Source organism: Pongo abelii, chromosome 5 (assembly GCF_028885655.2).
Source record: "Pongo abelii isolate AG06213 chromosome 5, NHGRI_mPonAbe1-v2.0_pri, whole genome shotgun sequence".
Lineage (NCBI taxonomy): Eukaryota > Metazoa > Chordata > Mammalia > Primates > Hominidae > Pongo > Pongo abelii.
The window spans coordinates 131,328,632-131,353,622 of record NC_071990.2 but is presented as its reverse complement, the minus strand read 5'-3'; the positions used below and the strand labels follow the sequence as shown (position 1 = coordinate 131,353,622).

Sequence of the window (24,991 nt, the reverse complement as noted above, 5' to 3'; positions counted from 1 at the left end):
AATAAACCTGTTGTAAATTTGAAACATTGTTAAATTGAACCATTGTAAGTCAGGGACCAGCTGTAATCAGAACCACAAAGCTTACTTTCTAACCAGGATTCAATACATTTTATATACAATTGTAACTCTTTCAGTGACTAGCTTTGTGAAAATCACTTAATTTCTCTGGGCCTCTGTTTTTTCATCTGTAAGAGGTGACTAACCCACATGTTTATTTGGATGAGTGAGCTCATCTAGACAAGTACATAGTAAAGAGTCATATAAATGTTAGGTATACTTGCTTGTTCTAATTATTTTCTGTGTGATTATTTTGTCTCGTCTTACCTCTTCCTTTTTATCCCCAGGAAGTCTGAAACAGTTTTGGGCAGAATGTCAACACTTGATAATTATCTCCTGATTGGTGACTCTCTCACTGTGCAGCAAAGATTGCTTTTATCTGGGGTACTGTTCAGTGTGGCCTGGACTCTGACCAATCATAACTGATTCTCCTTTAATAACCAGAATGTCCTGTAGGGCCAGCCTTCTATTAATTCTAAAACTGTAATGAATCATCCAACAACTTATATTCTTTGAATACCTACTGTGTGCCAGGAACCACACCAGACACTACACATATATTAGTGAGCCAAATGGACACATCTCTTCCTCCTAGTCCCTTCTTAAATAAAATGAGGTAAGTAGCATAGAAAAAGTAGACCCGTATCTTTTAGCAATTACTTGCAGAACCATAAAATAATATCTAGAAGACATCCCACTAGAGTGTTGTTAAATGCAACAACAAGAAAAACTCGAGAGCTGAATGAAGAGAGGTGGCTCTCAACTCCAGGGGAGTGGAATGAATGTGAGCTTTTCCATTTTGAATTATGCCCCATCAAGCCAGTGTAGAAATTGGCAAGTCAGTTAAGTGAGTTACATTGCTGAAGTACTCAGGCTCCACTTAAGCTCTGAATCCTTAGGAATGCCACCTGCACATGCTCGTATTCTATCCAGGTTCCAGCCTAGCCCTAGCAAAGATAGTGCTCATGGTTTTGGGAGATTCTAAAAGCGCAAATCAATAGCACTTTCCTCTATCCTTTTTTACACAGGTATAGTCTTTTCTTAATTTCAACTTATTAAAACTGCTTTATTTTTTAGGGCGGTGGAAGGAAGGCTGGCATCAAAATATTTTGATCAAAAAAGATGACAAAGATGTAAAGACCAGTTGTAGCAGACCGTTTTCTGAAAGCAACTTGGAAAAACATTCATTATATCATAAATGTGCACAATTTGCAGAGTGGTGCACATTTATTTCACTTTCAGAATAGGATTGTAAAAAAAAAAAAGGTGGAAGCTTTTTAATGAAGAAATTGCGTTTATAATGATCTGTGTTTGAACATTATATGGAGAGAGTGTTAGGGAGCATACAGTAGAGAATAAGAAGTCAGGGGAACTTCTTGGAGGAAGTGAGGTATCAGTTTAGACCTGAAAAGATGAGTGGGAGTTAGTTTTCCAAAGAGAGGAGCCATTAATTCTAGACAGGGGGAACAGCATTGAATTTTTCCAGAAATAGGAAGTACTTAAGTACGGCTGGAGCACCAAAGAGGAGAGTGAACACAAAGGAAATAACAGGACCCACGGGTGACCTTATATACACAAGATAATATTGTGAGATGTTCTTGTGTTTTCCTTTTCTACCAGTTCCTCCATTGGAGGTGATGTTGTGCCAGGTAATTAGATTTGGTGTAGCAGGAAAGCAATGAAGAGGAACATTCAATGCTGTGGGTGCTCATTTGTTTTTTCAACTTCCAAAATGATCCCCATCAATAGACTGGAAAGAGAATCCCAGAGAGAGCTTGAATAGCCTCTGCAGGGATCTACCTGAGGAGCACCAGGTCTTGAGGGAGAAAAGAGGGAGATAGTAAGGAGGTGGCTGAGGGAGAGGCTGAGACTGGATTGCAAGTTTTGGGGCGCATATGGAGAAGAGCTGGAGAAATCAGGAGAAGATTACCTAGAATGGCTTGTGGCTGGCACCAGGGAGCTAAAAGGAAGGTGAGGCGCTGGTTGCAGGCAAACCCCTAGTAGAGCCCTGTTAACCTGCTGCTAATGGGGGAAGGTGTGTTTCTCCTTGCCAATAGGCATAGCTACCTGCCTCTTCATTGCCCTTGTATAGTCCAGCAGAACATATCCTCTGGTCCCTAGGACTTTGCTGAGTCCAAGGACTTGTTCAGTGATCCTCTTCTCTTCACGCCAGCCCCATCTCAATGGGCCAGAGTACTTGTAAACCCCCTGAAACTATGTCCTTGACCCCAGAGGAACAAAGAAGGCGAAGTGCCAGCTTCTGTGCTCCAATGATAAAGATGAATCATACTTCCTGTCTGGCAATGTTGTTGTGAGGATTAAAGGAGATAAGGTTTGCAAAGTGGCTTGCTTGGCATCTTGCACATACAGGTATTAAGCAAAGGTTACCACTTACCACATCCCCTAGGGATGTTCCTCAAAATTGTATTAATCAAAGCATGCTTTAAAGGTTTGTGAAGATGCTCACTGGTTGAATAAATTTATTGAAAAAAATTAAATTATTACCAAAAAAGTAAACATATGCAAATTTAAATAAAATGGTATAATGGCATAGTGAATCCCATTTATCCCTCACCTAGCTTCAAAATTATCAACTCCTATTCAATCTTGTTTCATCTTCATTTCCAGCTATTCTCTTACCTTTTTATTTTGAAGCTAACCCAAACATTATATTATTTCAACTGCAAATATGTCCTTATGCATCTTTAAAGATAAGGACTTAAAAAAAACACCATACCATTATCTTACCTTAAAAACCTAACAACAATTTTTTAACATTATTAAATAACCAGTCAAGTTTAAACAGCCAAATGTCTCGTAAATGTCATAATTTTTTACAGTTTATTTGATTCAGGATCCAAATATATTTAAAAATATACTAAAAAGTTTGGCAGTAGCCAAATATCTAGACCGCTACAAATTCTGAGTCTCACATATTGGCTTTTCGTAGAGTGCAGCAATAATATTGTATCATAATAAAATAACGTTCCCTCATTTGGACAGCATTATTAAGTGCTTTTACTTTGTTAATTCAACATAATTATTTTCCTAATCTCAACTTGGCCACTAAATAAAGGTGTGTCCTTGGGCTATTCACTCAACTTGTCTGAGTCACAGTTTTCATACTTTTAAAAAGAGAGTGTTGAACTAAAATTAATTATTCAGGCCAGGCGCAGTGGCTCATGCCTGTAATCTCAACACTTTGGGAGGCTAAAGCGGGCAGATCACTTGAAGTCAGGAGTTTGAGACCACCCTGGCCAACATGGTGAAACTCCATCTCTACTAAAAATACAAAAAATTTGCTGGGCGTGGTGGCGGACGCCTGTAATCCCAGCTACTTGGGAGGCTGAGGCAGGAGAATTGCTTGAGCCTGGGAGGTGGAGGTTGCAGTGAGCCAAGATCAAGCCATGGCACTCCAGCCTAGGCAACAAAGCAAGACTCCATCTCAAAATAAATAAATAAAGATTATTCAGCATGCTTTCATTGTGAACTTCCGGGTGGGAGGCAGGACAGCACAGGGTTGAGAGGAAACATCCAGCAGATCTGGCCTGGAGCCCTGCCACATATAGGCCACATGAGCTGGGATTAGTTCTTTAATCTCTCTTTGTCTCAGTTTCCAAGTCTGTGAAATGCAAATGAAAGACAACCAAACCCAGAAAGTTTTTCCTGTATGCATATAGTGGTGGGGTACAGGGAAGGGTGAACACAATGAGAAAATATGAGTACAGTGATTGTCACATAGGAATCCTTCAATAAAGAGTCAATATAGTTAGGCTATCAACTGGGGGGATAGGCAGGATAGCAGGATGGGCAGAGGTGAGAACTGTCTTGTCCACTGTGGCAGCCACTGGCCACACATGGCCATTTAGCATTTGAAATGTAGCTAGTCTGAATTGAGATGTCTTGTAAATAAATTACCTTTTGTACTTCTAAGACGTAGTATGAACAAACAACATAAAATATCTCTAATTTGAATGATTCATTTATGTCAAAATCTTAATATGTTGGATATATTGTGTTAAATAAATATTATTAGAATTAATTTTACCCTTTCAAAATTTTTATAAGTGTGGCTATTAAAAAATTTAAAATTACATATGTGGCTTGCATTGTGTTTCTGCTGGACAGCACTGGGCTAGATCATCAGTTGCCATTCTAATCATTTAGAAATGATCCTGCTCCTCTTATTGTCCATCTAGTCAATAAAATTGGTTTGGAAAATTGGGAGATAGAGTCAACAGTTTCCTCTCCCTTAACCCCCACAAGTTATCCATTCTGTTTTCTTAATAGTTCACATACCTGTCCTCCTCTCCATTTCCATTGCAAATCCATTTAAATGCTTTCCCTACCTAATGGCCCCTCTCTAGTCTATACTACTCCTTAAATCTTTCGGTCTCCCCAGGGCCTTCAGAGACATGCAAAATTCCTCATTAAGGCATAAATTTCCCTTCACGTCTGACTTCAGCTCTTTAAACCTCTCCTACCAAAACCCCTCTCCATCAAGGTTTGGCTTCACCTAGGTCTTTGCAAGTGCTTCTTGTGCCTATGGCAACCCCTGCCACTGCCCCAGCTCATCATAAGTAGCATAAGGGTTGAGTCAGAGCAGGGCTTGAGTCTCAGCTCCACAATTTATTGTTAAATGTTCAGAAAGTTACAAGACCTCTCTGAGCCTCATTTTTCTTCTCTCTAAAAAAGGATTCTACCACTCAGAAGTTTTATAAGGAGTAAATGAGGTAATGCAGATGTGATGCCTTAACTCAAGAAAACCTACAATAAATGTTGTCAAGGATTTTCTGTGGAATGTTCATGCCCCCTTCACACACATGCATGGAGGCACACATACACACACACATAACCCACCCATTCTCTGCTGGTGTCTCGCTTGGGCTTACATAGCACTCCGTACCCTCCTCAATAATACCTCTTCTCCTTGCATTGTAGCCATTTCTTGACTCATTCTTGCCTCTAGATCAGTAGTTCTCAAAGTCTGGTAATAGGTACAGCTGACCCAGCATCAGCTGGGAACTTCTTATGAACACAAATTCCTGGAGCCCATCCCAGAATTACCAAATCAGAAACTCTGGGACTGGGGCCCTGCAATCTGTGTTTTAACAGGAACTTAATGTGAGTCTGATGCTTGTACATTTGAGAACCACAGCTCAACTGCATCTCTAGGGCTTGGACCATATCCAATTTACCTTGCATTGCCACCCTGCCCAGTAACTACTTGTCAAATGAAAAAAATGGAGGAATAAATCCTGATAATGATGTGAGGGCATAAAAGGATATCAAGCAGAGGAAGTGACGGTCTGATTGTTTTTTAGAAAATTGCTACGTTCCATAGGCTCTGTAGGGTGTTGATTCGAGGAAGAAAATACTAAAAGCAAATGAATTTGCTATGAGAAAAGTATTATTTGAAAATCTAGATTTATAATTCAGGCAAAAAAATTAATTATTTACAAAAATTATGCCTTGCTTTTCCAAATATTTCCTACAAATGATTTTTAAATATATTATTTTTATATTATATTTATATCTAGTGTTTTATAAATTTGTCAGGAAAAGTAAGTATATCTCTATGTAAAGTTTGTCAACAAATATATTGTCTCACAAATTATAATTTAATTAAAAAATGGTTCCAAATGTCTCACACAGATTTAGTATTTGTAGGTTTTCTGGATATGTAGTACAATCCTCATGTTTGGATTACACAAGTAAAATTTTATAGTAAGAGAATATATTAAAAAATTAAAATGTTACTTAAATTTTAATATTAACAGAGATAAGAATAGTTTCATGGTTGAAAATACATATTAGTATAGAGATGATATATTATTCATCTTATTTTAGATTGAAATGAAAGCAATCATCTAGAAATATCTACAGGCTATTGATGCTCAAATTAAAAGAAAAACTAATTGATTTCAATACATGGTAGGATGAATAAAGCAAACCCAAAGACACATGACTCTTTTTTTTTTATTTATTATTATTATTATACTTTAAGTTTTAGGGTACATGTGCACAATGTGCAGGTTAGTTACATATGTATACATGTGCCATGCTGGTGTGCTGCACCCATTAACTCGCCATTTAACATTAGGTATATCTCCTAATGCTATCCCTCCTCCCTCCCCCCACCCCACAACAGTCCCTAGAGTGTGATGTTCCCCTTCCTGTGTCCATGTGTTCTCATTGTTCAATTCCCATCTATGAGTGAGAACATGCGGTGTTTGGTTTTTTGTCCTTGTGATAGTTTACTGAGAATGATGATTTCCAATTTCATCCACGTCCCTACAAAGGACATGAACTAATCATTTTTTATGGCTGCATAGTATTCCACGGTGTATATGTGCCACATTTTCTTAATCCAGTCTATCATTGTTGGACATTTGGGTTGGTTCCAAGTCTTTGCTATTGTGAATAGTGCCGCAATAAACATACATGTGCATGAGACACATGACTCTTAAAAAAATTATAGTGCTGAAGAAGCTCCAAGATGCTCCCTATTACATACCCACCTCCCAGCAGCAAATTCTCATCCCAGCAATTGGGGAAGATTTGAGCCAGTTGATGTATGGGCACAATGTTTGGGCCTTCAACTCAGGCAACACCTCCACATTTTCTTTTGACCTTTGAAGACTCTTCTCTACAAAATGAGGGCTTTTAGCTATTTCCATATTGATTCCTTCCAAGTGGAAGATGTAGTTTCCTGCCCCGACTCCTTCTTCCCTGCTAATAGAACTTCAGTTTTTCTTTTATTGAGGCAGTAGGTGCCTGTCCCCGGAAGCGCAGTCATGATGTCATAAACCTGCCATGGTAAACCCTTTTACTCTTTACCTGTGATTGTTCAGTAAGTGGGCACGTGGCCCTGTGGAGGATAATGAGACATAATGGGAAGTCTGTTTGCGGCTTCTAGGAAGCATTTTTACTCTCTGATAAAAGAAAGACAGCTGTGGGAAGAAGGTCTCTTTTGCACACATCCTTTTATTCCTTTTTAAAAATCATGTTGTGTCAGCTGTCATGGAACCACAGGCTATGCAGGTCTTAGGGAGAGAATGAGGAGCATGGACAGGAGGGGACCAAGGGTTGAGGAAAGAGAGACTGAAGGTCATAAGGGAGGAGAGATTAAGAGACAAGGAATGTGAAAGCCAGGTGCGGAGTGGCTCATGCCTGTAATCCCAGCACTTTCGGAGGCTGACGCAGGCGGATCACCTGAGGTTGGGAGTTTGAGACCAGCCTGACCAACATGGATAAACCCCAACTCTACTAAAAATACAAAATTAGCTGGGCTTGGTGGTGCATGCCTGTAATCCCAGCTACTAGGGAGGCTGAGGAAGGAGAATTGCTTGAACCTGGGAGACCAAGATTGCAGTGAGCTGAGATCATGCCATTGCACTTCAGCCTGGGCAACAAGAGCGAAACTCTGTCTCAAAAAAAAAAAAAAAAAAAAAAGAAACAAGGAATGTGAGATCCTGAGAGTGAACTGGGGATGAGAATCAGGGCAGAGAGAGATGAGACTTGGTGAGCAGGGCTGGGGGTGGACATAGACAAAAGAGTAGGGGGTGTTGAGGATGGTGTGGGAGCAAGGGATGGGGGAAGATCCTGAAGGTCCCAGAACCTCAGAGTCCTGTTTTCTCATGGCCCTCTTAGGCCTCACATCCCTCCCATTTAAAAATAGTTGGAAGAAGCATATTCTTGGTAGATCTGTAAATTTGGTCCATTCAGCCAATTGGTTGTGGTATACTCTCTACTAACTACCTTCTCCTCTTGCCTCTAGCTGTGGGCTCCTTCTGTACCTAGGCAAGTGAAAATATGTGGTCAGTTTGGTGAATTGGTCATTCAAGTAAAATTAATAATAATCCTAAGGTGTTGGAGTGTGGGCTAAGCAAAAATGGCTTTAAGATTCTAAAATAAAAGACTAAACTGAGTAAACTGAGCATTTCTCATGTGAAATGCTGGGACCTTTATTATAGTCATAAGGATATCTTTGAAAAGGTTAACAGTGAAGTTGGGCACATTTTTTATTTTTATTGGCTTTTTAAGTCTTTCTTCATGTGAATTGCCTATTTATATACTTTGTCCATTTTTCTATTGGTTTCTCTTTTTCTAACATTTGTGTGAGTTTATATATTATAGATATCAATCCTTTCCTGTGATATATATTGCAAATATTTTCTCCCAACCTATTCCTTGGCATTTAAGCCTTTAATCCCCTTGAAATTTATTGTGGTGTCTGACACAAGACTGGAATCTAATGGGATTTTTTTTGTTTAGAAGTTAGACTATTTTCACAGCACCATTTGTCAAATAATCTTTCTGATTCTCATTAATCTGTAGTGCCTCTTTCTTAGGTCTCAGATGTGGAAGAGACCATTTCAGGGCCATCTATTGTGTTTTACCAAATTGCTCTGTAAATTCTTGCATAGAGGTTTAATTATTGTGTTATTATGTGGGTTTTTTGTTAATATTATTTGGAATTTACCTGTTCTCATCTTTTTATAGGTTGGTGCAAAAGTAACTGTGGTTCTTGCCATTGTTATTATAATTGGCAAGATTATATTATTATCACAGCTGGGGTTTAGAATCATTTTGTCAAGTTAAAATACAAACATTGGCATTTAGGAAGTTTGTTCCAGTGAATGGAGGATAAGAGATATGGATTTGTATATTGCATTAATTCTTGGTGCAAATGTGTAAGATGGTAACCTCTTCAGGCAGCAACACTTTTTTAATATGTAGTGTTTTATAAATTTGTCAGGAAAAGTAAGTGTATCTCTATATAAAATTTGTCAACAAATATATTGTCTCACAAATTATAATTTAATTAAAAAAATAGTTCCAAATGTCTTACACAGATTTAGTATTTGTAGGTTTTCTGGGTATGTAGTATAATCTTCATGTTTGGATTATACAAGGAAAATTTTATAGTAAGTAAATGTATTAAAAAATTAAAATGTTATTTGAATTTTAATATTAACAGAAATAAGAAAAGTTTAATGGTTGAAAATACATACTAATATAGAGACTACATATTATTCATCTTATTTTGGATCAAAATGAAAGCAATCATCTAGAAATATCTAGAGGCTATTAATGCTCAAATTAAAAGAAAAACTAATTGATTTCAATACATGGTAGGAAGAATAAACCAAACCCAAAGACACATGACTCTTAAGAAAATTATACTGCTAAAGAAGCTCCAAGATGGGCACTTTGAAATCATTCCCATCCCATGGGTCTTTAAGCAATACAAGGCTAGCCAACACTATCTAGTGATCATTCATCATCTTTTGCCAAACTAGTTACCAAAGACCATGCGAAAAATCCCAGGCTCTTGGAACTCACGCCTGTTTTCTCCACAGGTTGTTTTGCAGAAGTTTCTTCTATGTGTCATTCTTTTCTACACTGTGTACTACATGTCCCTGAGCATGGGCTGCGTGATGTTTGAGTAAGTAGCACATTGTCTTCAAACAGAATTAAAAAGCTAACATTGAATAGGAAAGATGTTTATATTTAACATTTCATATGTCTTTATGGATTAGAGGATGTGGATCTTTTTAAAGACATAGTTTCTTACTTTTATTTATTTTTTATTTTTGGTAGAGACAAGGCCTCGCTATGTTGCCTAGGCTGGTCTTGAACCCCTGGCCTCGACTGATCCTGCCTTGGTCTCCCAAAATGCTAGGATTACAAGCACGAGCCACTGCATCCAGCCTACTTTCATTATTTAAGTAAAAATAGGCAAATGTTCTAACTGAAAATGATAAAAGTAACAATCATGAAATGAAGTGGATAGAATCATTTAGGACTTACCTCTTTGGAGGATGCTCATGGAAAGAAAGTGAACCCATTACTCCCTGGTCTGGTATTGAATCAGAGAAGGTTTGAACAAGAAAGGAGCTTAAAGATCATCCACATCCAATTTAAATAATTTCTGTTATATTGGAAATAGCTTTTGGGAGGCAAGAGACCTACATTCTGATCCAAGTTCTTACTAATTTTCTGAATCATCTTGACCAAACGACAGTGTATCTCCTATTTCAATGCCTTCATTTGTCAAATGGAATCATCCAAAAAAGAGTTATTATGAGGACAAAATGGGATAATAATGTATTTTAATGGCATCATTTTTATGTAAGTGTAAAACATTATTTTTCAGGTAATTTTTTGTCTTGCTGTGGTTGAATTTTGTCTCTACAGATTTTGGTTGCCAATATATTGGTTGCCTTGAGATACATTATGTATATTTACAAGTGATTTCTTAGAAATTGAGGGCTCACACAATTTAATTTCATTGTGCAAGCAAGGAATTCTATTTCAATATGCGAATTAATACCAATATGCAACTATCAAGAAATAATGATACCAATGTTTGCAATGGAAAGAACGTTATTCAGCATGCTTTCAGGCAAGGCCATGGAGGAAGTATCTGGCACTCACATGCAGCCTCAGCCTCTTCCCTGGGACTGGAGATGGTGAGGCTATGCCTGGGGCAAGGAGAAGGCAAGACTCTGTAGGAGTCTCTGAGCATGGGATTTCAAGGGTTTGTAGTTAACATGAGTCAGAGGTGAGGAATTTGAAGTAATTAGTCCTTAAAGCTTCAGGAGGCAGCTAACTGGTTGGCCAGCTGCACACAACTACAAACTTGGGTATAGTATAAAGTCTAGCTGTATGCTTTATAGACTCAGATTTTAGAACAGGAAGGGAACTCAGAGATTAATCTCTTCAATTCATAGATAGGAAATTTGAGCCCAGAGAGGTTAGGTGACTTGCCCAAGTGCACTGTTATAGCACCACCAGGATTAGAACCTGTATCTTGTTGTTTTTCAAGCCTCTGCTGTCTCCATGGTATTATGTTCTCCTTCCATGTTTGATGGCAGGAACTACCAAGATTCTAGCTGAGACATCAAATAAAATTAAGTCCACTTGGTGGACAAAGTGGAACTTAATTGGACAAAGAAGACAATGTAGACAAAATGTTATTTGGCTGTCATCCAAGTCAGCCAGTTTTTAAAAACTCTTTTTAGCTCACTTCATTTTTTTCTGCTTAGCAAGTTTTTTTTATATAAATGGTATCATATAATAGGTGTCATTTTATAACTTTTTTCAACATTACATTTCAAAAATATGTCCATGATGAGATGTATTTAGCATTGAATTAATTTATTCTAACTGCTACAGTAGCTCATTTAATGTTAAAAATATCTTATAGCACCATTTAGGTGAACCTATTTTACATCTGAAGAACTACTGGTTTGGTCCTGAAGTGAGTTTACATTTCGTAACTAGACATTGCCTTGTCCCTTGTTACCTTTATACCCTCTCACCTAATGATTGATCTGAAATTTTGCTGTAACTGTTACCACAACTTGTAATTCTAGCAAGAAGAGTGAGATGTTTGAGTCAGAAAAAGATTCTATAGAGATTATTATCTTCATTGCTGATTCCTTCCCATTTCAGCCAGTTTTGAAATGTGCCACAATGTGGGTAAATCGCATGACTTATCCTCGTATGAGAATAGTAATGTGTGTCACTTTGATGTGCAGTTATGAACTGCCTCATTCAGAGTAGTAAATTGTTTTCATTTATGACATCTTTAGGGTGCATGAGTTGAATGTCCTGGCACAATTTGATTTCAAAACAAATCCCTCATGGCTCAACATAAACTATAAAGGTAATTGTTTTAATTTTAAATTCTTATCAATTAGTGAACTAAATGCCACTAAAAATAAATTTTTTAATAAAAAAATTTTAAACATCAGACCTGTCTCGCAGTCATCTATGTATTTTATCTGACTTCAAAAATTAATTAGGAAAAGTACCATCAAAAATTTTAAAGTTGTTATTCCTTGGAGGTGAAGTAATATGGAATAAGTGGAGAAGAAGAATGAGAATTCCTATATAAATTTTCATTTCATTGTATTGGGGGTAAATTTTTGTTCATTATTTTTAAAGAAAAGGAAGAATAATGACTTAATGTGCTGATGTAGAAAAATATTTGTGAGATATAAAATAGAAAATTAAATACAGCAAAAGAGTTCACATAATACAATTTCATTTTTGTAGCATAAAGTAAAATACATGGTGTCAGTGATAAGAAGTCTGGAGAATTATGCAACAAACTGTTATCTCCCATCTGGGATGACAGAGAACTTTCGTTCTCTACTTTGTACATTTCTGCTTGGTTTTATTTTTCTTCCCAAAATAGTATAGAACTTGTTGCAGAAGAAAAACAATAAGAAAGAACACACTAAGGCAAAATTTCTCTTTTAAATTTGGCATTTTTGTTGAATAGTTATTAATTAATATCTAGTATGTTTGTAAACCTTCACACCTATGTACCTTGAATATATGTAAAACATTCTTGTTTGGGGGCACTTCATGGTGAGTTTGCCCCATCTTCAGAAAAGTAAAATTTTAATGTTTTCTATCATAAAACATATTAATTAATGGAAGCTTAGAAAATATCTACAAGCAGAAAGGAGAAAAATAAAATAAATTGCATACTTACATTCTGTATACAGTAATTACTCTTAATATTTTGTTAAGTTTTTCCCTATTGTTTTTTAATGTACTGTCAATTCCTTAAACGATACAATTCATTAGAAAACCATTGGAGAATATTTTGGGGGTACAAATATGCAAATATAGAAAAATTGCTGGAGGCCAATGAAACGGGATTTCTACTGTAATTTGTATAGGAAACTTGGTCAGTTAGAGTTACTGAATTCAAATAAAAAGCTTTAGTACAGCCTTGTTTGGTGCCATTATTGACTCAATTTTGGATAGCAAAGCATATGTGAGAACAAGATACTTCGATTCTGAGATACAAGAGGTCTAAGACTTTATCGTAACTTTCTTTCAGGCACTTCCCTAGTTTTTGCCAACACTATCCACAAATGATTAAAAAGAAAATAGTCCCAGTAAAGAGTCAAGTATGGGCCATGTGTGTGTTTTGGGTAGAGGAGAGATTGAACACTCAACTGTCTTTATTTAATTCTAGTCTTTGGGTCAGTCAATAAAGAAAGGGCAACATCACAGGCTTATGGGAGAAGGCTGTGTTTTTTCATAGCAGAGATTAGTGATGAACTTTTACATAGCAGGGATTAGTGAAGATCTCCAAAATGCCTGGCAGGGTTTACAGTTGTCCTTTCCTCTCATGAAACACAAACATTTGTACAAAGATATCAATAAATCCTTAGCGTATTAGATTTATTAGATCTTTAATTTTGGGTTTGGGGAGATAAATGTCATAACTCTTCAAAGTTGTTGCTGTGAGAATCTATACCTGTCTAATCTCAGAGATATTAATAAAATATAAGAGTAATCTCAGAGACTTTGGCATGTATTTATTATGGTCAGGTTTTGTGTAGGTTTCAATAATTTTGTCACCCAGGAGATCAGTTTTAGCAAGGACACTGGAAAGTGTGAGTCCAGTTAAAACACTCCAATTACTAATATCTTTCCTTTGCATCGCAGAGAATAGTTTGCAAATTCCTTTCATTTTACATTAAAATCCTCCCAACAATTTTTTTTGAGATAAATAATACTCCATATTCCAATTTATGGAGAAGAAAACAGACTTACCTAAAAGTTAAAATCTTGCTCAACACCTTATAACTATTATTATTATTATATTTTAAGTTCTAGGGTACATGGGCACAATGTGCAGGTTTGTTAAATAGATATACCTGTGCCATGTTGGTTTGCTGCACCCATCAACTTGTCATTTACATTAGGTATTTCTCCTAATGCTATCCATCCCCAGCCCCCCACCCCCCGACCAGACCCAGTGTGTGATGTTCCTTGCCCTGTGTCCAAGTGTTCTTTGTTCAACTCCCACCTATGAGTGAGAACATGTGGTGTTTGGTTTTCTGTTCTTGTGATAGTTTGCTTAGAATGATGGTTTCCAGCTTCATCCATATCCCTGCAAAATCCCTGCAAAGGACATGAACTCGTCCTTTTTTATGGATGCATAGAGTTCCATGGTGTATATGTGCCACATTTTCTTAATCCAGTCTATTATTGATGGACATTTGGGTTGGTTCCAAGTCTTTGCTATGTGAATAGTGCCTCAATGAACATACATGTGCATGTGTCTATATCATAGAAAGATTTATAATTCTTTGGGTATATGCCCAGTAATGGGATTGGTGGGTCAAATCGTATTTCTAGTTCTAGATCCTTGAGGGATCGCCACACAGTCTTCCACAATGGTTGAACTAATTTACACTCCCACCAACAATAGGTAAAAGTGTTCCTATTTCTCCACATCCTCTCCAGCATCTGTTGTTTCCTGACTTTTTAATGATCACCATTCTAACTGGCATGAGGTGGTATCTCATTATGGTTTTGATTTGCATTTTTCTGATGACCAGTGATGATGAGCATTTTTTCATATGTCTGTTAGCGGCATGAATGTCTTCTTTTGAGAAGTGTCTGTTCATATACTTTGTCCGTTTCTTGATGGGGTTGTTTTTTTCTTGTAAATTTGTTTAAATTCTTTGTAGATTCCGGATATTAGCCTTGTCAGATGGATAGATTGCAAAAATTTTCTCCCATTCTTTAGGTTGCCTGTTCGCTCTGATGATAGTTTCTTTTGCTGTGCAGAAGCTCTTTAGTTTAATTAGATCCCATTTGTCTATTTCAGCTTTTGTTGCCATTGCTTTTGGGGTTTTAGTCATGAAGTCTTTGCCCATGACTATGTCCTAAATGATATTGCCTAGGTTTTTTTCCAGGGTTTTTATGGTGTTAGGTCTTACATTTAAGTCTTTATCCATCTTGAGTTAATTTTTGTTTATGGTATAAGGAAGGCATCCAGTTTCAGCTTTCTGCATATGGCTAGCCAGTTTTCCCAGCACCATTTATTAAATAGGGAATCCTTTCCCCATTTCTTGTTTTTGTCAGGTTTGTCAAAGATCACATGGTTGTAGATGTGTGGTGTTATTCTTGAGGCCTCTGTTCTGTTCCATTGGTCTATATATCTGTTTTGGTATCAGCACCATGCTGTTTTGGTTACTGTAGCCTTGTAGTATAGTTTGAAGTCAGGTAGCGTGATGCCTCCAGCTTTGTTCTTTTTGCTTAGGATTGTCTTGGCTATGTGGGCTCTTTTTTGGTTCCATATGAACTTTAGAGTAGTTTTTTCCAATTCTGTGAAGAAAGTCATTGGTAGCTTGAGGCGATAGCATTGAATCTATAAATTACTTTGGGCAGTATGGCTATTTTCACGATACTGATTCTTCCTATTCATGAGCATGGAATGTTCTTCCATTTGTGTCCTCTTTTATTTTGTTGAGCAGTGGTTTGTAGTTCTCCTTGAAGAGGTCCTTCACATTCCTTGTAAATTGGATTCCTCAGTATTTTATCTTTGTAGCAATTGTGAATGGGAATTCACTCATGTTTTGACTCTCTGTTTATCCATTATTTGTGTATAGGAATGCCTGTGATTTTTCCATGTTGATTTTGTATCCTGAGACTTTGCTGAAGTTGCTTATCAGCTTAAGGAGACTTTGGGCTGAGATGATGGGGTTTTCTAAATATACAATCATGTCATCTGCAAACAGAGATAATTTGACTTCCTCTTTTCCTAATTGAATATGCTTTATTTCTTTCTCTTGCCTGATTGCCCTGGCCAGAACTTCCAACATTATGTTGAATAGGAGTGCTGAGAGAGCGCATCCTTTTCTTGTGCCAGTTTTCAAAGGGAATGCTTCCAGCTTTTGCCCATTCAGTATGATATTGGCTGTGGGTTTGTCATAAATAGCTCTTTTTATTTTGAGATACGTTACGTCAATACCTAGTTTATTGAGAGTTTTTAACATGAAGGGTTGTTGAATTTTGTTGAAGGCCTTTTCTGCATCTATTGAGATAATCATGTGTTTTTTGTCATTGGTTCTGTTTACATGATGGATTACATTTATTGATTTGAGTATGTTGAACCAGCCTTGCATCCCAGGGATGAAGCCAACTTGTTCCTGGTGGATAAACTTTTTTATGTGCTGCTGGATTCGGTCTGACAGTATTTTACTGAGGATTTCTGCATTGATGTTCATCAGAAATACTGGCTTGAAGTTCTCCTTTTTTGTTGTGCCTCTACCAGGCTTTGGTATCAGGATGATGCTAGCCTCATGAAATGAGTTAGGGAGGATTCTCTCTTTTCTATTGATTGGAATACTTTCAGAAGGAATGGTACCAGCTACTCTTTGTACCTCTGGTAGAATTCGGCTGTGAATCCATCTGGTCCTGGACTTTTTTCGTTGATAGGCCATTAATTATTTCCTCAATTTCAGAACCTGTTATTGGTCTATTCAGAGATTCAACTTCTTCCTGATTTAATCTTGGGAGGGTGTATGTGCCCAGGAATTTATCCATTTCTTCTAGATTTTCCAGTTTATTTGCATAGAGGTGTTTATAATATTCTCTGATGATAGTTTGTATTTCTGTGCGATCGGTGGTGATATCCCCTTTATCATTTTTTCTTGCATGTATTTGATTCTTCTCTCTTTTCTTCTTTATTAGTCTTGCTAGTGGTCTATTTTGTTGATCTTCTCAAAAAACCAGCTCCTGGATTCATTGATTTTTTTGAAGGGTTTTTGTGTCTCTATCTCCTTCAGTTTTGCTCTGATCTTAGTTATTTCTTGCCTTCTGCTAGCTTTTGAATGTGTTTGCTCTTGCTTCTCTAGTTTTAATTCTGATGTTAGGGTGTCAATTTTAGCTCTTTCCTGCTTTCTCTTGTGGGCATTTAGTGCCATAAATTTCCCTCTACATACTGCTTTAAATGTGTCCCAGAGATTCTGATACATTGTGTCTTTGTTCTCATTGGTTTCAAAGAACATCTTTATTTCTGCCTTTATTTCATTATGTACCCAGTAGTCATTCAGGAGCAGGTTGTCCAGTTTCCATGTTGTTGTGTGGTTTTGAGTGAGTTTCTTAATCCTGAGTTCTAATTTGATTGCACTGTGATCTGAGAGATCAGTCTGAGAGACAGTTTGTTGTGATTTCTGTTCTTTTACATTTGCTGAGGAGTGTTTTACTACCAATTATGTGGTCAGTTTTAAAATAAGTGTGATGTGGTGCTGAGAAGAATGTATATTCCATTGATTTGGGGTGTAGAATTCTGTAGATGTCTATTAGGTCCGCCTGGTGCAGAGCTGAGTTCAAATCCTGGATATCCTTGTTAACCTTCTGTCTTGTTGATCTGTCTAATATTGACAGTGGGGTGTTAAAATCTCCCATTATTATTGTGTGGGAGTCTAAGTCTCTTTGTAGGTCCCTAAAGACTTGCTTTATGAATCTGGATGCTCCTATATTGGGTGCAAATATATTTAGGATGGTTAGCTCTTCTTGTTGAATTGCTCCCTTTAGAATTATGTAGTGGCCTTCTTTGTCTCTTTTGATCTTTGTTGGTTTAAAGTCTATTTCATCAGAGACTAAGATTGTAACCCCTGCTTTTTTTTGATTTCCATTTGCTTGGTAGATCTTCCTCCATCCCTTTATTTTGAGCCTATGTGCATCTCTGCACATGAGATGGGTCTCTTGAATACAGCACACTGATGGGTCTTGACTCTTTATCCAATTTGCCAGTCTGTATCTTTTAATTGGGGCATTTAGCCCATTTACATTTAAGGTTAATACTGTTATGTTTGAATTTAATCCTGTCATTATTATGTTAGCTGGTTATTTTGCCTGTTAATTGATGCAGTTTCTTCATAGCCTCTATAGTCTTTACCATTTGGCATGTTTTTGCAGTGGCTAGTACCTGTTGTTCCTTTCCATGTTTAGTGCTTCCTTCAGCAGCTCTTGTAAGGCAGGCCTGGTGATGACAAAGTCTCTCAGCATTTGCTTGTCTGTAAAGGATTTTATTTCTCCTTCACTTATGAAGCTTAGTTTGACTGGATATGAAATTCTGGGTTGAAAATTCTTTTCTTTAAGAATGTTGAATATTGGCCCCCACTCTCTTCTGGTTTGTAGGGTTTCTGCCAAGAGATCCACTGTTAGTCTGATGGGCTTCCCTTTGTGGGTAACCCAACCTTTCTCTCTGGCTGCCCTTAACATTTTTTGCCTCATTTCAACCGTGGCGAATCTGACAATTATGTGTCTTCGAATTGCTCTTCTCGAAAAGTATCTTTGTGGTGTCTCTCTATTTTCTGAATTTGAATGTTGGCCTGCCTTGCTAGGTTAGGGAAGTTCTCCTGGATGATATCCTGAAGAGTGTTTTCTAACTTGGTTCCATTCTCCCATCACTTTCAGGTATACCCATCAAATGTATATTTGGTCTTTTCACATAGTCCCATATTTCTTGGAGGCTTTGTTCATTTCTTTTCACTCTTTTTTCTCTAATCTTGTCTTCTCACTTTATTTCATTAATTTCATCTTCAGTCACTGATATCCTTTCTTCCACTTGATGGAATTACCTATTGAAGCTTGTGCATGCATCACAAAGTTCTCATTCCATGGTTTTCAGCTCCATCAGGTCATTTAACATCATCTCCACACTGTTTATTCTAGTTAGCCATTCATCTAATCTTTTTTCAAGGTTTTTAGCTTCCTAGCGATGGGTTAGAAGATGCTCCTTTAGCTCAGAGAAGTTTGTTATTACCAAATAGGCTTCTGAAACCTACTTCTGTCAACTCGTCAAACTCATTCTCCATCCACTTTTGTTCCCTCGCTGGCGAGGAGCTGTGATCCTTTGGAGGAGAAGAGGCGCTCTGTTTTTTAAAATTTCAGCTTTTCTGCTCTGGTTTCTCCCCATCTTTGTGGTTTTATCTACCTTTGGTCTTTGATGTTGGTGACCTACAGATGGGGTTTTGGTGTGGATGTCCTTTTTGTTGATCTTGATGCTATTTTTTTCTGTTTGTTAGTTTTCCTTCTAACAGTCAGATCCCTCAGCTGCAGATCTGTTGGAGTTTGCTGGAGGTCCACTCCAGACCCTGTTTGCCTGGGTATCACCAGTGGAGGCTGCAGAACAGCAAATACTGCTGCCTGGTCCTTCCTCTGGAAGCTTCATCCCAGAGGGGCACCCACCTGTTTGAGGTGTCTGTTGGCCCCTACTGGGAGGTGTTTCCCAGTCAGGCTACACGGGGGTCAGGGACTCATTTGAGGAGTCAGTCTGTCTGTTCTCAGAGCTCGAACACCATGCGGAGAGAATGACTACTCTCTTCAGAGCTGTCAGACAGGGACATTTAAGTCTGCAGAAGTGGACTGCTGCCTTTTATTCTACTATGCCCTGCCCCCAGAAGTGGAATCTATAGAGGCAGTAGGCCTTGCTGAGCTGTGGTGGGCTCCACCCAGTTCGTGCTTCCAGGCCTGTTTGTTTACACTGTGAGCTACTCAAGCCTCAGCAATGGAAGACGCCCCTCTCCACATCAAGATTCAGTGTCACAGGTCTATCTCAGACTGCTGCACTAGCAGTGAGCAAGGCTCCGTGGGTGTGGGACCTGCCGAGCCAGGCATGGGAGGGTATCTCCTGGTCTGCCGGCTGCTAAGACTGTGGGAATAGTGCAGTATTTTGTCAGGAGTGCACCGTTTCTCCAGATACAGTCTGTCATGGCTTCCCTTAGCTAGGAAAGGGAAATCGCCCAACCCCTTGTGCTTCCCGGTTGAGGTGACACCTTGCCCTGCTTCAGCTCACCCTCCGTGGGCTGCACCCACTGTCCAACCAGTCCCAATAAGATGAACCAGGTACCTTAGTTGGAAATGCAGAAATCACCCATCTTCTGCATTGATCTCGCTGGGAGCTGCAGACCAGAGCTGTTCCTATTTGGCCATCTTGGAAGTGACTCCATAACTCTTTTTTTTTTTTTTTAAGAGACAGAGATTCACTCTGTCACCCAGTCTCGAGTGCAGTGCAGTGGCATGATCATAGCTCATTGTAACCTCAAACTCCTGCACTCAAGAGATCCTCTCATCTCCATCTCCTGAGTAGCTAGGACTATGGGGCACACTATTATGCCAGGCTAAGTTTTTTTCAATTTCTTTTAGAGACAGAGTCTTGCTATGTTGCCCAGGGTGGCCTTGAACTCCTAGCTTCAAGTGATGCTCCCACCTCGGCCTCCCAAAGTGCTGGAATTACAGGTGTGAACCACCGTGCCCAGACAAGGTCTTATGACTCTTAAGCTGTAAAAGCGAGACTGGAATGCTGTTATCTTGACTTCAAATTTTGTATTACTTCCTTTAAGTCATGCTTTCTTTCCTATCATGAACAAAGCATAAGTATTCTCTATTAATATACATGAATACAGCTTGTACAAGACTAAAATCACTATCTCCAAGCAGCTGCAAGTTAACCTATAAAATTTCTAAATGCTAACAAAAGAGGCATTTCTCTTTCCCTACAATACTGTAGTGATTCTGTAAACCAGTAGGGGAGGGAGGAATGAAATGTGATGGAAAGAGATGGTGTCAATATGACACAACAGGACAGTTCTTTCCTGGATATTAGGTGGCAGGGCATGCCGAACTGATCTCCACTGATCAAAGGAATTCCTGTGCAATAGAAAAGGAGTTAGTATGAATTCTGTATTTAACTTTTGAAACCTGTTAAGTTAAATTAAATAGAATTGAAGAGGAATATGTGTGAGGCCTTTAAAAAGATTGCACCGGGGGCTTGCTTCCTTGGTGCCTCGCTTACTGACTGCAATCACTGGCTTGCTGGATAATAAATTACTTCTGCACAGTAGGACATAAGGTGATTATTTTATTTTTTGCTTTCAAAAATATACAGTTTGTCTGCTTAGATTTATTTATTCCTGAATTATATGAACATATCACTTATTTTCTGTGTTTTAAGAGGAAAGAAAGGTAATTTTTATGGAAAGTGGTATCATTTACAAAGGGACTTGGTGGTATATCACATATATTTGTCACTTTAAAGTCTGATGGATCTCTCTTTTGAAAACATGATAGTCTTAAAGATCCATATCAAAGACAAGAGGCAAAAGATTGACCCATCCCGTGTTCAGGGCTCTTAGAGATTTGTGGTTCTCACCTGTAAATATCTAGCTCTTTATACGTGTTCAGGTAAACTACTCTGTCACAACCAGTGCATTTAGAAGAGTGTCTCCATCCGTATCTGTCATTTATGAGACTTTCTTTCATCCATGGTTATCAGTTATGTTTCCCAAGTGATGATCTGAACGAACCATTTTATTACAAAAACACAAAGGAACTCATTTCCAAGTTAGGCAGTGCTTGGTATCAGACAAATGTTGTAGTTCAATAAACTCTTACATTTGGTTTAATTTTTTTTTCATTTCTTAAAACTCAGAACTGGATTTTTTCATTAGTTTTTAATATATCTTAAAATGAGATTTGCAATCCAATTACAGATTTGCACATATTGGTTATATTGTAACACTTCTTTATTGTATTTCACTTCTAAAATGTTAAACACAAAGTATGTGAAACAGAAATGATATATTGTGGTTTTCTATAAATCTTAAAATTGTTAAAAGATAAAATATGTTAATTGTTTTATCCAAATTTGAGGATTGTTAGGAAATGGAACATTTAAAAAATTCTAACCAAAATTTCTTCTCAAAGTAAGCTTTCCTGGTCTTGTTACTAGTTGTATTTCAGAATGTTCATTGCTCTAGTCCTCAATAATTATATTCTTCCTTGTATTTGCAGTTCTTTTAGTTTCAACAGAGGTCACCTACTTTCTTTGTGGATTGCTTTTTGTTCCAGTTGTGGAAGAATGGGTTTGGGATTATGCTATTTCAGTAACTATTCTTCATGTTGCCATCACTTCAACTGGTAAGCAGAATAAAATAACAGAAACAAGGAAAATGTATTAAAACAGATGTTGGACATAAACCACTTCCTGAGTAGAACTTTGTTGTCTGCATATTCTTGTATGATAGCTAAATGATAAAAACTGAAGATGAAAAGTCTTCATCCCTCTTTCCAGCCAAATTTTTTTCTACCACTCTTCTCAGGGAGGTTTTTTTAACTTTTTAAAAAGTGTTTTATTTTGAAATAATTTTAGAGTTATAGAAAAGGTACAAAAATATAACTGAGAGTTCCCATGTACCCTTCACTCAGCTTCCCCTAATGTTAGCGTTTCATATAACCATAGTACAATTGTCAAAACTAATAAATTAACATTGGCATAATACTATTATTAGCTAAACTTTATTTGTATTACCCTGGTTTTCCCTGCATCATTTTTCTTTTTCAATATCCAGTCTGATTCAGAACTAAACTGAAATAGAGATGCTTCCCTTTCACATTCAACTTATCACCAACTGGGCAAGGTTTGCCCTGTAAGACATATTTTTCCTCCAAAATCCTTCCCTGAGGGCAGAAACTGATCAAAGACTGGGGGGATTCACAGACACCTGTCCAACAATAGTTATTTTAAAATAAATACCAGTTCTTAGATTAAGTGGTTTTTATTTCTACCTGTGATTTTTGGAGCCAAAAGAAAATAGATACAAATTCCAGTCCTACCTTTTACTAGGTGGGTAGTTGTGGACAAGTCACATCTCTTACATCAGTTTCCTTCTCTACAAAATGGGGGCAACCTGATGAGGTTTCCATTAGATAATGAGAAATTGTCTGACATGTGTCTAGCAGATAATAATTACTCAGTAAATGAATATTTCATCCATTTGTTCACCTATCCACTCAAAATTTACTTATCCACCATATTTTTTTCTCCCTTACTATACTGCCTTATTTTTTTAAAGCATATCAGTCAAAATATGAGTGATAACCAACCACAGGTTATAATTCAAAGTTGATTATTATTTATGACCAACTTAAATCACTGTCATATTTTCAGTGCCCTGATCTATTGATAGTATAATCTGTCTCCGCCAGGTACAGTGGCTCACGCCTGTAATCCCATCACTCTGGGAGGCTGAGGTGGGCAGATCACCTGAGGTCAGGAGTTGAAGACCAGCCTGGCCAACATGGTGAAACCCAATCTCTACTAAAAATACAAAAATTAGCCAGGCATGGTGGTGGGCACCTGTAATCCCAGCTACTTGGGAGACTGAGGCAGGGAGAATCACTTGAACCCAGGAGGTGGAAGTTGCAGTAAGCCAAGATCACACCATTGCACTCCAGCCTGGGCAACAGAGCGAGACTCTGTCTCAGGAAAAAAAAAAAGTACAATCTGTCTCCAACTGAAGAACACACAATTTCCAAATGAACTACAACTTCCCAGCTTCGCTGCTATTAGACAATGCCCGTATATTCATCGCCTAGTATCAGTTTCCACAGACACAAACCCTCCCTCAGTAACTCAAAGAATCATTGGACATCCCGCCCCCATCACTCTGCTTCTGAAGTGCTCTATTTTACTTTGGGGCTTAATTTTTTCTGCAAGACAGCCAATGATATTTGTAAAAGGGCTTGGAGTATAGGTGGTTCAGTCCTCAGGGTTGAAATGAGCTATATAGTTTCTGGACCTAGAAAAGTTATGAGTTAATGATCTAACATGTGGCACTTAGAAAATGTTAACAAATGACTACTGGACAGAAGTGACTTCAGAGTGAAGTGGTTTGGAATTCCTGAGGGAACTAGGCATTGAGGATTCAGGACGGCCCGAGGATCATCACTTTGGGAGCTGACCTGAGAACCTCACAATTCATAGCATTATTTCTAGGAGAAGAGTTGTAAAGGTTTGACTTAACAAATGACCTTTTAGACCAGGACTGAAGTACAACTTGGGGCTACCTGATTTCATGAACATGGATAAACTTCTCTTGTTGGGTGGATATAATTTGACCAAACAGACGTATTTCTTCTTGAGTAAAATATAAAAATGCATGTTTTGAAATTAAACATTTTTTTCTGTTGCAGTTATGTTGGAATTCCCCTTGACATCATATTGGTGGGCTGCTTTAGCTATATCGAAATTGCTTGTTTAGATTTTCTAATGCACAGAAATAATGTTAAATAGAATAACTGTGGAAATATATTTTATTTTCTCATAGATTTTATAATTATTGTCTTTCTAAGATAATAATATCTAAGATAATAAAAAAACACACAGTTTTACTGAAGATGGACTCCACTGGTTGCCTCCTTTGGCCCAAATATACTCTCAGGCCAACCCTGAGAGATACCATCCACGGGAGAGATACCATCCACGGGAGAGAAGCTGCTATCTTAACATGTATTTAGAAACAAAAATACATCCGGTAAATAGAAATATAAGAAATATAGTGGCCGAGTGCAGTGGCTCATGCCTGTAATCCCAGCACTTTGGGAGGCCAAGGAGGGCAGATCACTTGATGTCAGGAGTTCGAGACCAGCCTGGTCAACATGGTGAAATTCCATGTCTACTAAAAATACAAAAATTAGCCATGGCATGGTGGCAGGCAACTGTAATCCCAGCTACTCAGGAGGCTGAGGCGGGAGAATTGCTTGAGCCTGGGAGGTGGAGGTTGCATTGAGTCGAGATCGCACCCCTGCACTCCAGCCTGGGAGAGACAGGGCAGACTCCGTCTCAAAAACAAAACAAAACAAACAAACAAACAAAAAGTATAGCATACTCTACTTCTCCTTTTGGTAAAATTTGAGCTTATAGAGGAATGACAGATATTGATGTCAATAATAAAGGAGCCGGAGTGAAAGTCAGTAAAGACTATATTCTGGCAAAGTCTTCAGCAAGCCGTGGATTTTCTTAGCTTGCCTCCAAGACTGATCTGTACCAGTTTTTTCTCCCTTTCTTCCCCTCTCCTTTCTCCATTATAGTAGGAAATAAGGACTGAGTTTCCATGAGGAGCGAAACTAGAGCAGATAGATATAACTTTCTTTAAAAAGTGTTTTTTTTTTGCACTTTTAATGGAATCTACATACACACTTGATCATATGCCCACGGGTGCATCAAAGATTCTACTGTAAAAAACAGGCCAACGGGGTAGACTCAGAAATAGTATGAGTTACAGGTACACAAAAGAACTGATGCCAAACAATACAG

General features: G+C 37.9%; 1 protein-coding gene across 1 annotated transcript in view; it reads left to right on the top strand.

The window, feature by feature from the left end:
• The window catches only part of TMEM244 (transmembrane protein 244), a 30,426-nt gene extending 6,415 nt beyond the window's left edge, over positions 1–24,011 (top strand). Inside the window, exons 2-5 of the mRNA XM_009242240.3 lie at positions 9,423–9,508; positions 11,661–11,734; positions 21,688–21,813; positions 23,869–24,011. Coding sequence (XP_009240515.2) covers positions 9,423–9,508; positions 11,661–11,734; positions 21,688–21,813; positions 23,869–23,936 — 354 coding nt within the window. The 3' untranslated portion in view covers positions 23,937–24,011. The remainder of the gene's footprint in view (positions 1–9,422; positions 9,509–11,660; positions 11,735–21,687; positions 21,814–23,868) is intronic.
• Positions 24,012–24,991: the final 980 nt, after the last annotated feature.